Source organism: Ammospiza caudacuta, chromosome 5 (assembly GCF_027887145.1).
Source record: "Ammospiza caudacuta isolate bAmmCau1 chromosome 5, bAmmCau1.pri, whole genome shotgun sequence".
Classification (NCBI taxonomy): Eukaryota; Metazoa; Chordata; class Aves; order Passeriformes; family Passerellidae; genus Ammospiza; species Ammospiza caudacuta.
In genome coordinates this window covers 65,072,597-65,087,405 of record NC_080597.1, presented here as the reverse complement: position 1 = coordinate 65,087,405, position 14,809 = coordinate 65,072,597, and the positions used below count along the sequence as shown (strand labels likewise).

At 37.7% G+C, this 14,809-nt stretch overlaps 1 protein-coding gene across 1 annotated transcript in view; it reads right to left on the bottom strand.

Moving 5' to 3' along the window:
* Window positions 1–12,231, bottom strand: part of ORC5 (origin recognition complex subunit 5) — a 70,685-nt gene extending 58,454 nt beyond the window's left edge. Inside the window, exons 1-6 of the mRNA XM_058805244.1 lie at window positions 12,200–12,231; window positions 10,204–10,279; window positions 9,294–9,471; window positions 7,734–7,826; window positions 5,683–5,880; window positions 2,188–2,262 (exon numbers count right to left, since the gene is read on the bottom strand). Coding sequence (XP_058661227.1) covers window positions 2,188–2,262; window positions 5,683–5,880; window positions 7,734–7,826; window positions 9,294–9,404 — 477 coding nt within the window. The 5' untranslated portion in view covers window positions 9,405–9,471; window positions 10,204–10,279; window positions 12,200–12,231. The remainder of the gene's footprint in view (window positions 1–2,187; window positions 2,263–5,682; window positions 5,881–7,733; window positions 7,827–9,293; window positions 9,472–10,203; window positions 10,280–12,199) is intronic.
* Between the last annotated feature and the right edge of the window lie 2,578 nt (window positions 12,232–14,809).

Genomic DNA, 14,809 nt, shown 5'->3' with positions numbered 1-14,809 from the left:
CTATACTAGTAATTTGCATTAAAGCTTCAGCTGGCCTAATCAAGCAGATCATACATTTGCAAATCTTTATAATTATATGATATTTGTCTCCAACCCCTGCCATTTCACTGACATGTAAGCTTTCTGGGGTGATATAATACCAAGTAGATTCCACCCCAAAATTAAGAGAACATTTTACTTCAGTAATTAAACAGAGATCTTTAGGGCAAACAGAAAAAGTTAAAAAGTAAAAAGAAAACTCAGTGCCTCTAGAACCAAGATATCTTTTACTTTATTTAAAAGTCAATCTGGTCTTTAAAGACAAACACACAGACCTCCCAAACTAAAAATGTAATATTACCTGTTTACTCTCCCAACTGTTTTACTAGTTAATAACAGTGGAGCTGTTTATAGTAATATATTTTTGTAATAAAGTTTTTATTGACAGAATGCCTGATTCTGATTGGATGTTTTGATCAATAGGTAACAAAATGCTTCATATTAAAAATTACATTGTTTTATTTTGGCAACCCTTCAAAATATTAGCTACTTAATATGAAGCTAAAACTACCTGTGAAGATAAAGTGCCATTTTCCTCTTTGCAAGGTTTTTGCAACCATACTAAAAATTCTGCCTAACAAAAGATGCTTTTAAATATTGTTCTTCAAGAAAGACATTTGAAAACTATTAAGGCACCTCCATAAAACAAAAGGAAGGGACCTGATTGAACTGACAGTGCTGTGAATGACTTGAAAGACGTTTAAATGCTATTCCCTTCCCTGAAATATAATGAAAATCTTCTTTTTTAGTTACTTTTCCACTTCTTGGTGAAGCCGCACTCACCCATATTCTTTACTGTTCCTTCTTTGTTTTTATGGAACGTAAGAATTTTCTTTCCTTTCAACAAGTACCTTTCTGCATTTCTTTCAGCTGGTTTCTTCTCCCAGAACTCCTAATGTTTCAGCTGACAGAAGTGCTAATATACACTCAGCTCCCTTCCTGACTGATCATCCAGATGAAGAACTTCAGTACTCGTCACCACAGTCCTCAGAGAAATCAAGCATCCATCACCTATTCTTCAGCACTGAGCTGCCAGTCCCACTGTATCCTTCACTACTACTAGAGGTGTTCCTGGCCTCCTTTCACTCCAGGAAAGGAAGACATGCAAGAGATTTGCTCCTACAACATTGCTCTGCAACACTGGCTGCACAACTGTTTTAAAAAGCCTCAGTCCAGAATCCAGAATTTAAGCAACTGGAATATCAGCATTGAAGACAACAGATTTGTCTGGAGGTTAGTTTTCAATCTGGGAGTGTTCCTCTGCCATATATAAATCTTAGTCTATGGGGTTTTGATCCCTGAACAGCAATTACAGACCCAAGTCTGCCTCCCTTCCCTGCAGAACAGGTTGTTTCTGCTTCAGGAGCAGCCTAGTCCAGAACATGGGCAGAGCAGACAAAAAGAGGCAGAAAATGCACCAGCTGTCAGGATTAAGAACACAGCTGTGAATCAGTCTTCATTCAGTAGAGAAATCAATGTGACCAGAAGATTAAGAGCACCACACAAAAGCTTGAGATAACAAGCATAATTTCAGCTATTTACATGTTCAGATATTTCAAAGTACCAGCATCTTACAGTTTTGTCTTCAGTTTCTTTTCAGGGAATGAACCATTTTTGCTTATTTCAAGGCAAAAGTTTTGATGCCTCAGAAGCAAGAAAGGAAAGCACACTATGGTTTACTCCAATCAGAAACTTACTGAGGCACAATTCCAGGAGAAGTGTGAGAAAACTCTCTAGCAAGTCAAAGCACATTCACAGCTGCTGAGCTGTGCAGCACCAGCCAAATGAAACAGCTGGTAGTCTCCTGAAAATCTCATTCTTAAAAAGACAAATAACCTAGAAAAGACAGCTATATATCTGACACAAACATTCAAAGATTCTACACATCAAACATTGTAAATAAGATACCATTAACCACAACTAAAAAAAAAAACAAAGGGGCTAATAAAAATCTCACAGTTTTTAGATTCTAGTTTGGTTTCTAGTTTTGACCACTGTTTTGAGGGAGTTTTGAGGGGCTTAATTTTTCAACTTTTCTCATCTAAAGAATCATTTATCTTGATCTGTGAGCCTGGATGTACAGGCTCCACATGTTCAGTTACTTTCAACAGGCAGGACACATACAATAATTTCTTTCCAAACACTCACCAACTCTTGAAGCCTAAGAAATGCTGGCAGGATGTTTGCTTCCATTTCCCTCAGCTGTTCTGCTCTATCCAGAACCTTTCAACAAAACAATGATATTATATAGACAAACTCAACTCCCACTCTCACATGGATTTAAAATGAATTCTTAGCTGCTGGGAACTGAATTGGAGAGATTACTGCTTCAAATGTGCTTCCAGGAAGCCCAAGCAGCTCTGCATCTAAAAAAGCATACAGTCCCTAGACAAGCAACATTCTCATGCCTTATGGCAGGAAGAATTATTATTTAAATCCAGTTAGGAATATCACAACAAAGTCATGATATCCTTAACAACTATGGAAACCTCCATTTTTTTCCAAAATTCTTCTCATGTTTCAAATTTTCATGTAGTACAGTAAGACTGTAACCACATGCTTACTCCAGGAGAGTTGTGTTTTCCTACCATTATATGATTTTTCAGAAACAAATAAGAGCTGGTATTCTGAATTTTGAGAGAAACTTTTCTTGCCATTGTTTGCAGCCTAGGAATTTACAGGATTTATTGTATGCAAACCTCACATAGCAGTAACAGATGTAGCATATGCACAGCTTAAACAAGAAACATCTTAAGCAAATAACATTTTAGAGTCTGAAGAATTAAAACAGAAGCATGAAGACATCCATGGTAACACTTTAGCAAAAAAATGTGTATTTCCAGCACACCTAAAATCTTGACAGAAATGAAAAAAGAGAATAGAAATACATTTCTTTTGCAGCTTATTTGCTACTTGCAATATAAATCTAAATTCTGAAGCTCGTTACTTCTTTAGAATTATTACTCTTGAGATATAAACTATAGGTCTGTAGAAAACTATGTTTTCTACCCTATTACATATCTTCTTGCCATGAAAATCATACAACATCTATCATTTCTGTTGCCCACAATAAGGAAAAGAACTTTATGTGAACAACCAAACATTTTCTGAAAATATTACTTCAGAATCCCACCACACAAATCTGAAAGAACTATCTCTGCATCAATATCTCACACTTAGTGAATTTATTAAAAAATACAATATATGATTTTATATTGAGATCTGCATGTGGTTCATGTAATATGTGGCTTCAGGAATGAAGAGTGCTTTACACTACAGACCAAAGAGTGGCTATGTATTTTTACTAATAAAATACTGCTTATTGGACCCAGTGACTTGTAGCTACCAAACACAAAGCTTTAAGGTCTTGATCTAAGCATAAAATATTTTTTAGTTAAATGGCACACTACAGTTCCTACTTACAGGAAAATGTCCAGTGGTTCATAGAAACAGCCTTCCTCCAGGTCTATAAATCTATGTGTCATTCTTTGGTGTCCATATAGACTTGCCACTCTTCAATTTTTTAAAATAGCCTATACTTTCTAATACTGGCTGCTCACTTACATTTAAAAAGTAGCTTGATACTTCTGTAAAGTGTATATTGTAAATCTATGAATGGCAACAAGTTATGTCTACTCCAATTTTTCAGGTAGTTAAAATGAATAAATTCATTTTTCATAAGTAATCACAAGCATTCAGCACCTATGCTTGGGTTAAGAGAAACATTTAGAATCCTTTGCTTGAAAGTAAATATTCATCTTGAGTTACTCTGAGTTAATTGAGCTGAAATATTACATTATTTACTCCTAAAATGAAATGGAATAAGTCAGCACTGCCAGTTTATGTCACCAGCATGCTGGTCTTCCATCAGTCTCAATTTAAACCACTCTACAATAAATCCAGATGACATAGGTTAATAAACATGAATTGATTTCTTCCATTCCTGTTCCCATGCAGAATGCAACTGAAATACTAATTTAATACTTAATTCTTCTGAGGCAACAACTATTTTCATGATTCAATTGAAGCTTTGTAGTTATTTTAAAGCTTTACTTTCTACAACCATTGTTCAAGAACTTTCTAATTTTCTGTGTGATGCCAATTTTCATAAAATACATGAAGAATTCTTTAATGATGTAAAATAGTTTTTAATCTAAATACTAATCTGAAAGCAAGATTTTTACTGCAAGAAGTATTATGTGAAATACACTGAATGTTATTAGAGAGATAAATTTTTGTGTTTATGAAATTGCTGAAGAATGTCAGTATCACTTTTGTGACAGTCAGCTGACCTACTTCTATTTATAACTTTTTATCTGTTTTAAGCATTGGTACATTATTTCCTTCATTCCATTTCTAAGAATTATGTCAAATTTATTAACCTTGTGACCTATAGGAAACCATGAGATAGTACTGTTTCCACTGAACATGATATGAAGTTATTTAACTCAGTGGCAAAGTATTTTTAAATGGGAATAAAACACATTTAACTACAGCCTGTGAGACAGAATGAAGAATGTTCAGTATAATTATGAATTTCTTGTTTGACTGCAAAAGCACCCCAAAGCAGTATGGGCACATTGACAGCTTAATGACCCTGGGTAACCACACTGCATGTTTCTTACAGCAATCAATCTTACCCATGTTCTTGTTTTCTTAAATAATCAATTTCAACTCTTTTTAAAAAAACCTTAATTTCTACTGCTGGCCTAAATGTTCAGTCTGAATATTCTGCAGGTTCACACTATATATATACACATTTACACATCACTAATACTACAGCTTTCATAATTTCCTTCCATCAGACTTCTTGTATGACTGAAATTTGTTTCCATGTTCATCTCTCAGCACAATAAATGCTGTTGTAGTCTGCAAATTTCAACTCCTTTATGTAGTTAAAATTATCACAGTAAAAAACCCTGAAGACAAATCAAATTCTAGGGTTCTAGTATTACACTGATTCAATTGTTCCTGCAGCCTAAATTCTGATTATTTTTCCTGCAATCTGCTATTCATTCCACTTGAGCATATCACCAATTTTTTCACTGCAGTCTTTTTTTTTTCCATCCTAATTTTAAAACTATAGGTCCTGTCTCTGAGGGCCACAAGTGTAGCTGAAGATGTAAGATCTCAAAAGCATTTTTATAGAGGAAGTTATGCATTTTAATTCCTTACTATTATCCTTAAGTTCTATTCTAGCAAACCAAGCCTTGTCATTTGCATTCTCCATGTTCCCTTCTGCCCTGTTGCTCACCTCTGCTTTCTCATTTGTGATGCTATTTTCACAAGGAAACAGATAAGCATGACTTGGTAATAATAAAACAAATATAGTCTCTCTATATTTAAAGATTTTGCAACACTATTACATCCTAAATTTAAATGTGTGGTATAATTTATGTTCATTATTAGTTATGCTATAGAGTTTGTGTGTAGGAAAAAATCTAAAACCAGGAGGAGAACAGAACCTCACCTAAAGCCTGTAAGCCAACAGAAAGAATCTGTCAACAGGTTCTGAAAGAGCTCTAGTGAGAAATTTAGTGCAAACTGCCCTATAAAACACACATTTCACATACAAATTATCAATAGCCATCACTCATACTCTCTTAGCAGGATGGGACTGGACATGAAAATGAAATGACTTACAATGTATAATGTTTGATCTTGAAGCTCCTGACTGGCCAGAGCTTGTTTAAAGAGACGAACAAAGTCATTCAAAGTGTCACAACGCACAGGAGAGCTCTGCTCTGTGCCAGATGGACAGCTCTGCAGCTGGGTGAGAATTTCTTCTAGCAGAAGTCGTGATGTAAAGTATTCCACACAGTTCACAAACACATGAGGAAGCTGAAGAGAACAAGAAAAATTACACAACTGTTTGGCTTTTTCAGTGTAAATACTCCAGGAAGAGTTTTCTCTTCTATATGAGAGAACCAAAGAAACCATACCCTGCCAACAGAATATAGTGCAAGCAAATACCAAAATAACTTGTTAAAAAAGATAATTATGTACCTAGTCAAAATATTATGTATCACAAACTGAAGAGAGAGCTGATGAATCTTCAAATGGAAGCATACCTTCTAACTATTTTTAAACACTGAAGCACATCATATCCTTTAACTATGTTGAAAAATTGTGAGCAATACATAAAAAGAAAACCAAACAGCATTTAGATCAAAGAAATTTAGACAACTGTAAGACATAACAGTATCATAAAATGGTTTATTATGAATTACACTGTCTAGAAAACACAGACATCTCAAAAGAAGTAATCTCCCCAGCACACTCCCCAGAACTACTGTGAATGCTTTTGGCATTCAATGCAGACAAATGATAAAGTGTAAGCTTCTGTATCAAACTCATGTCATCAGCATGATGGTGCAGAACATTTTCAGAAAACCAGATCTTTCCAAGCAAACAGTGAGTGAAAAAAACAGAATATGAGATATATTATACACATAACTTTAGTAATATTGAAAATCTACAGTCATTTGTCTTTAAATAGAAGGCACTATAACCCATAAAATATCAATGGTCAAACCTACCTAAGGCAAAACAAGATAAGCTATGTCTTAAAAATAGGGTTGCTAGAAAATTATCTGCACAACTCCATAATCTCTGGTAAGGCAGATGCTCTTTTTCACACTGAACATTAAAACCTCTGGAAAACATTAGTCACTGGGATGCAGGAATGTGGTTGTCTATAGCAAACAAAAAAATCCAAGTACTTCATTCCAGTCTTCCTACTGAAATATGATTCAGCAGCTGTGGGGAAGTGTGGGTACACGCTGGCAATCCACTCACACAGCATATAATAAAAAGCTTTCCCATGATTTTGAGCACCATTAAAAGGAAAGGGCTACATCACCAAAAAGCACAAAGCAGCTACTCCAAGTGCTGCACCTCCATAGCAGCAGGAAAGCTGGGTGCCTCAGATGTGACTCACACCACCACAGTACACAGCAGACACCCACATGTGGCACAAGAAGTTCTGCAGAGAGCTGCTCAGACCAGCACTTCCCAGGGCCTGGCCACACCTTTGGAGATGCTACAAGAGGGCAGCTCAGTAGGCAACCTCATGCAAGAGGATCATAAACCCCTGCCTCCTACTCCTCTCCCTCTGCAGAATTGTTAATCAAGGGGGTTTCTGCATAAAACCTGCAGATAAAGTGATAAGGTCACTCTGGACAAGCTGACAATATCCAAGCTATAGAAACATACCTGTAGAAATTAATGGTTCAAGCATGAAATGAGTACCTGTCATTGGATTTAAATCCCTGAATTTCATGTCTGACAAAGACAGAGATATTAACAGATCTAGACAGAAATTTCTGTAATGACACCCTTGAACTTAGGAGGACTTTAAAACATGTTTTGGAAAAAAACTAAAACAAGGAGTCAATGGAGCTACTTCAAGCTAAGTCATGGCGACAAGATGAACAATATTTGCCTCTTTCCTTATCTTTTTTAAACTTCCTTTAAAAAGTTATTATAATTTATATTATGTCTCAGTATGCACAGTTTCATTTTATCCTAAGTGGCCTAGTGAGCAGTGATGCACTCATGACACAGTAAGTGGAGGAGAAGAATCAGGAAGGCAGAAATGGCTGAGGAAACAAACCCTTTTGAGTAAGTAGAGGCTATTTTGAGAAACCGTGGTTATAAAGTGTAAATTCAATATCCTTCATGACCCTTCTTACCTGTAAGGTAGTTAGAAGAGTTTTCATCACATAAGTTTTTCCACTAGATGTGTGTCCATAGATAAAGATGGATGGAAAACTAAACTGCTGACGCTAAGGGGAAAAAAAAAATTGTTGTTGTTTCAATTCTTCTTCTTTTCATTCAACAGATAAAAGATTTAACAATGAACTTTCCCCCTGAAAGAAAAGTTATCTCCTAATTAAAGCATTAAATACAAACAGCAATTATTATAGAATCAGCAAGATCAAGTTTTATGTTAAATCTTTACTGAAATGCTGGGGAGTAAGTTGCAAGAATCAAGTATCACATAACTGCCAATGAAACTGCTCCAACAAACAACAAAACCACACACACACAGAGTGGGCTTTTCATTCAAATTAGTCAACTAACTGAAACAAAACCTTGGCAAGCACAAACTGCAAGCCATACATTCCCCTAGCTTCTGCAAACACTACAAACTGCCTTTCTTTTCATTAGGACCAAGCAGAAAATAATTAAAGGGCATGAAGGAGGAGATGGTAAAGCTTGCTCTTCTTTCACAAGGTAATATTTGATGTATCTATTCATGTAATGGTCCTGATGCTGTTAATTTCATGTCATTTTCTTAAGATGCAGGGAAATAATGGAATTATTATTTTTCTCCATTCTGAAGAGAAAATCTGACAGGTTTTCACACAGGTGAAAATGAAAACACAAGTTTTTGTTTTAATTTCTAAGAATATAAGTATATTGACTTAAAAATGAATACAAAAATAAAATTGACACTTTTAATGAAAAATAATAGTCAATTTAGGCAAGATGAAACACTCTTGTGCAAGACATGCAGGATTGAGTATCTGCACATTGATAAACAATTGATCTATTTTTAAGAAGAGTTGTGTCCACTATGCTTGTAACATACATAAAACTTGAATACTGTAATTTGATGTTACTATTACTAGTATCCATAATTAAAGACAGAAAACAGATACTAATTTCCAGTTTGTTATTGAATGTAAGCAGACATTCTGCAAGCAAACTGCTTATAAGCTTGCAGATAAAAATCCCCATTACTTTTTACCACAGCTTTGTGAAGCAGTAACAGAATCATTTAACAAGCCAGTGGTTTCTAACTCTTACAACCAGCCTCAAAAATACTAAGAATCAGAACAATTTAGTGTACTTAGAATTCAGACATTTAGATTAGATTAAGAGGTCAAAACCAAACAGAATTTCTACGCTGACACTGAAAAGAATTACCCCAGAACTTTAGGTCTAGGAGGAAGAGACGCACTGCCTAGTAATAACTGGCAAAGACAGAGGAGAGCTGGGGCAAAATCAGAATTCAGAGAGGCAAAGACACAAATAGCTGTAAGTTTGTTTAGGTCCTTCCAGCTGCAAGACATCCTTTAACCTTCCAACACTAATGTTAAAGACGGTAACAAAAAATAAAACTTCAACAAAGAGGCAACCAAAGCATGCTCACAGTGACATCACAAAAGCACCCTTAAATTTCTGTTCTCCCCCTGAGACAGCAGAAGGCCTTTGCTGTAGTCAGACACAGAACACCAGGGCACTACCTCGCCAAATATGGACAGCAGCGTGGACACCTGGGACTCCCGGCACGGCACCAAACCCTCCAAGTGGAGCAGGTCAGCTGCTGGGTATGCTGGGTGCTCCAGGTTGGGCATTCTGATGTTCCTGCAGTTGGGCACCTACACGTGCACACCCTTCTGAGGTGCAGAGACAAGAAATTATCTGGAAAAGAAAAAGTTTCCATTATCATCTGCTTCCATACACATAAAAGGAAAAGGAACGGGGTTTGACAGAAAATCTAAACAGACATTCTAGCTCAAGATAAAGGTGTGACTATGACAGACTTAAAAGACTTTGGTAAAAGTGGATTTAACTATGGAAGGCATTATACAAACATTTCCACACCAGACAAAACCCAAAAAAGCAACTCAAAATGGAAAGGTATACAGCATGTGAGCAAATCAATACAAGAATTATCCTAGTTTAGTTAACTGAGGAATTACACATTCAATTCTGGTTTAATATACATTTTAAACTAGCAAGAGAATAAAAATGAGTAGATTAGTCACAGATCACCACCTCCCTGAACAGCCAATAAACAAGGATTTACAAACAACAGGAAAGAGGTAGGACAGAAGGAAAGATAAGGATGACACAGTAATAGATCTCTGGCTGCTAACAGGAATGCCAACCCCATCTTGAAAGGAGCACAGGCATGTGAGCAAAATCCAACTGATAGTAAAGACTGGAAATACTCCTTAAAAATAGTAGGAGTCCAAACCAGTGACACAAAACTAATAGCAATGCCAATCTACCTTTTAGACAAGGACTAGATAAGGAAAAACAAAGCTCTTGACTGCTGTAACACTGGCAAGGCTGGGTTTTAATGACAGAATACAGAAAAACTCCTCCAAGATATTCTTTGTCTGCACCTCCAAAAGATGGTACCTTTACCTGTTGTGAAGCAGACAATGTGCAGAGAGAACTGAAATGACCCCAACAGCTGGATTCTGACTTTGTCAAACACAACCTGACAATCAAAAACAAAGTTTAGAAATTTTATTAAGGCAATAAAGATATCAACTGACAGGATTATCTTCATGTTATCAAGACAAAGATAATAAACAAAGCACTCCCAATTGTTTTAAGTGTAAGTATTTACAAATACACTATGCAGGTTATAAGTAAAACAGCACAGGAAAAAAGTACTAGGTTAGCAGAAGGAAATCAGGAATTGCAAGGTAAAGGGAAAACAAACTGTTCTGAAAGAAAAATGGAGTAGTGGATTGCACTAACAGGAGAGCTACTGGGGTACAAGGAGGTTTGTAAATATAAATGTATTTATGGAAATACCTTAAAATAAAGTTCCTTTGGGACCAATCTCTGGTCAGTATTTCCATAAATAGATCTGAGAAAATATTGTTTCTTTTGTTTTTACACTTTGCCTTCAGTGTCTTCTAAGGTAAAAGCTGGGACTGTAGAATCAACAGAAATATAAGTGGAATTAATGAGGAAAAAAAGGATATCCCTGATGACATAAGTAATTCAGTACTTCTATTACACCTGCTTGAAAAGCAGAAAAGTAATCACATCACACACAAGTACTATAGTTAGATATCAAGAAACTAAGTCAGAAGTAACTTAAAAAATAAGTTTATTTATAAGTCAATCACATATTAAGTATTGGAAATCAAAGTAATGCCGCTGTCAGGGGCAATAAAAAACCAACTCATAATCATATGTATCAGGCAAACTATTTCCTATACACACAATGAGCCTTGGTCCATTTTAACAGCTTTGAATGGGTCTGTGCATCTCTCTCCATTGTATCTATTCAAAATGGAATGAAGACACAAAAAACCAAACAGCTTGATTAAGGCTGCTATCTAAAAAGTTAGCTAGGTATTTCAAGGATGAAAAGAAAAAAATTATAACAGGAGCCTCTAAAAGTAAGGACAAAAAAGTGGAGGAAAAGTTCTAGAAAAGGCTGAAAAACTTGTGTAAATTTAAGGAAAAAAAAAAAAAAGACTGCCCTTTTGCTCCATTGGCTACATGAGAACAGGGCTTGACTGTGTCCCAAATATATTTAAAGCCATAAAGCACTTCAGCTTTCCAAGGCCACTTCCAGGCAAACTTCCCTGTGGAAGCACAAACCGCCTGCTGACTGCAGGGTCTCTGCTTCTCACACACCCCTGCAAACGGCAACTTTCACCAAACATTTCACACATCTCAGCCCATTTTCAGCTTTTATATCAGGATGAAAACCTACATCTCTACTGGTTATACGCAGGTGTCTTAATCTGCAAGCCCATTCACGAGCTCACAAGAGAAAGGACGCCTAGAGCAACGTGTTCACAAAACAATTCATTTAGATTAAATGCTAATGATAACAAAAGGTAAGTATCAGCCAAAGCTTGAATTCAGGATGTTCCAGCCCGGGGAAAGTTGTACGTTTGACTCCACCCAGACCAGGAAGGTGCCAAAATCAATTTTCAGGCTGAGAGCGAGTAAAGCTGTTCAGAGCACAAGTTAAACTTCATGGCGGAACTTAATTATTTACTAGGATTTCTCTCAACTCACTGGTCCCAAAATACCTACAGCTGGCAGCCTTTCCACACTCTAGCATAAAAAATAGCTGAATTTAAGAGATTAGCACGGTTCTCCGTCCCCCCAGGCCCTACAAGCCCCCTGGCCGGCACGGGCGTGCCTTGGCTAAGGGGGAACGACGACCCCCGGCCTCCATGGAGCGCGGCTTAAGGGCTCCTTCCGCCACGCGTGTGTGAGCCTGAGGGTGCTCCTGGCGTAGGGGGCGGCTCAACCCGCGGCAGGTTTCGCTCCCGGACCGATTCCTACCGAGAAAGCGGAGCAGAAGCTCGTCTGCCCCTTCTATTCCTCACTACCCTCCGTCCTTCCTTCCCGCCCGCCACGGCTCCTCTCACCGGCTCCTCACCCGCTCCCACCGCCACCGCCGCGCGCGCCGCCGTCCCGCCTCCTCGACCTGCGCGCATGCGCCGTGACCACAGCGGGTCCGCCTGGGGCGGGGCGGCCGTGAGAGGAGTCTGCCGCTTCCCCCGCCGGGTATCCTACGGGTTATCCGGTCTTATCCCGCTGAGAGAGCCTGTGGGGCTCTCTGCCCCTTACCCAGCCGGGTATCCCACGGGATAGCCTTGTGTTATCCCGCCGCGGCATTCTGTCGCTCACCCAGCCGGGTGTCCCACAGGATCTCCTGGGTTACCCCACTGGGAGAGGCGCCCGGGCACTCTGCCGCTGCGGGAGCCCCGGGGCTGAGCCATTTCTCCCACAGGGACAGGCTTGAGGCTGTTGCAAAATGCGAAAGATGTAAACTTTTCTTTCTTTGATCTTTGCATACTTTGAAATCCACTCAACAAGAAGGGAGAATTAATCCGTGAAAGGCTAGCAAGCTCTAAGTGGTGGGCAGGTGTTATAAAGAGAAGTTACTTGGTAGAATTGCTGTGTTAAGGTCCAGGGCTGGCCATGTTCCAATGATCTCAGACCTCGGGGAGGTTAACAAGGCTGGGAAGAAGGATGAATTACTGGTAATGGACACAGAGGATGCAGCATTTACGGGCCTCGAGGACAGTTGGCAGAACTAAGCAGAGATAAGCAAACAACTTTAAAAGCCAACTGTGCTAAATCAGCTCCGGCTGGGCAAAAAGTAATTCCGGCAGGGGCAGATGGTAACCATGGACCCAAGAAACCCCAGATCTAAAAGAAGCGAAAGTTTGAGCATGCGGACTAATTAGCATGAGAAGCGAGAGAATTATTAGCTAATGAATACTGATTAATAAGAGAATTCTGTAGCTTGTAGGAAATGAACAGTAACTCCATTGTTCGCTAAAATGCATAAATAGTAAAAACTTTTGATAGTTGGGGTGTTTGATCTCTGGAATATCACCAAGTGCCCAGGCTTGTGCAACTCAGAAATAAATAATCAATGTCTTCTTGAGTGTCTAATTATCGGCTTGTTGCATGCCAGGTAACAAATCTGATTTTTGTGGACAACTGGAGCCTGGCTTACACATATAAAGTGCATAACTTACATCTATTCCTACAGAAAACTGCTTAAAGCCCGGTCTCTGGAGCCTCTGCTCCAGTCATGCTCTGAAAATACATAACCAGAGGTTCAAATTACAGCTGAAGTTCTATTATGCATAAGCAGTGCATGCTGTATTAGAGGGATAAATGTGACAACTGCATGCTGGGTTATGAAAACTCCAGTGATAAACTCCTATACTCAGAGATGAGTGCAATGTTAAATAAGTAAATAAGACTTATGTGAATCAAGCATGGCTTATTTTTAGCAGTCAGGGTTTTTTGTAAATATGCATGTACATGCACAGTCATCATGGCTTGGCCTGAACAGTAGTTCAGATTTTTAGATATATGTTGTAAATTTATAGACCAAAACCAACCTGAATGGAATTACATAAAGAGAAGGAAAAAAAACCCTAACTGATTTATGGTTATCTCTAACATATAGATAACCATATCTATACCATGGTATAGGTACCATGTATCTATACCATATTTATGTAAAGTCTTGGGTTTTGGTTGTTCTTTTTGAATGGCTTACTATTCATCACTGTTTTGATAAAGCACAATAATATGGTGAAATTATTGTTACTGCTACTCAATTTGCATATATGTGAACAAAAGTTGTTGTATTACTAGTTCAGTCCACTCCTTGATTAGTGATAAAATCTTTATTTGGAACAATAGATATGTTTTAAAGTGCTTAACCTGTTCTATGCTTCCCAACAGAGTGAAATACTTTTTTTTTTCCTAGATTTTGAAACTATGGAATCTCTTGGGGCAGATTGCTCTGCATACAGATGGACCATGTTTCAGAAAAAATCCCAAATATAATAACTGAAAGAAGTCTCATGAGTCCACATTTGTATAGTTATGTGAGAGATTAAATTAAATACTTTGGAAGCAGTTCTTAGTGATGTTTGGAACTTGTATCTTCTATGGATGACTACTGAGCAAATCTGAAATTTGGTTTGGAGTTGAGCAAGAATCCTAAAACAAGAGGTCAGTTTTTAAACATGTAGTTTTCAATTCAGTGGTTCTGTTGGAGAATCAATGGTTCAGGCTGGGGTGCCTCCCAAGGTCACTTGAACACAACATAAATTCATTTTACCTCACAGAGAGTCTCACTCTCCCTGCTTGTCCCCACTTCCACTCATTTTCTGGTCCTAGGATTTAGGTGGGACCTCCATTCCTGTCTTGTTTAGCTTCTAGTCTGCAGTTCAAACAAAATACCCAATAACAATTCTACTTATTAATCCTGTGTGTCACCATTATTACTATGAGATAAAACTCAAAAATTGATTTCTGTATAAGTTTAATAGTTTAAAATAATTTAGAATATTGTTATTGATTGAAATGGTGGGACTATATTGCTATGTTTTTGTAGGACTTACCTGAAGTAACTACCACAGGATCCTGGACTCTTAAACCTGCAAATTAAAAATGATCACAGAAGACCATTGAACAATTCTGCCATTTATTTGGGCACATCAGTGTCCATATATTC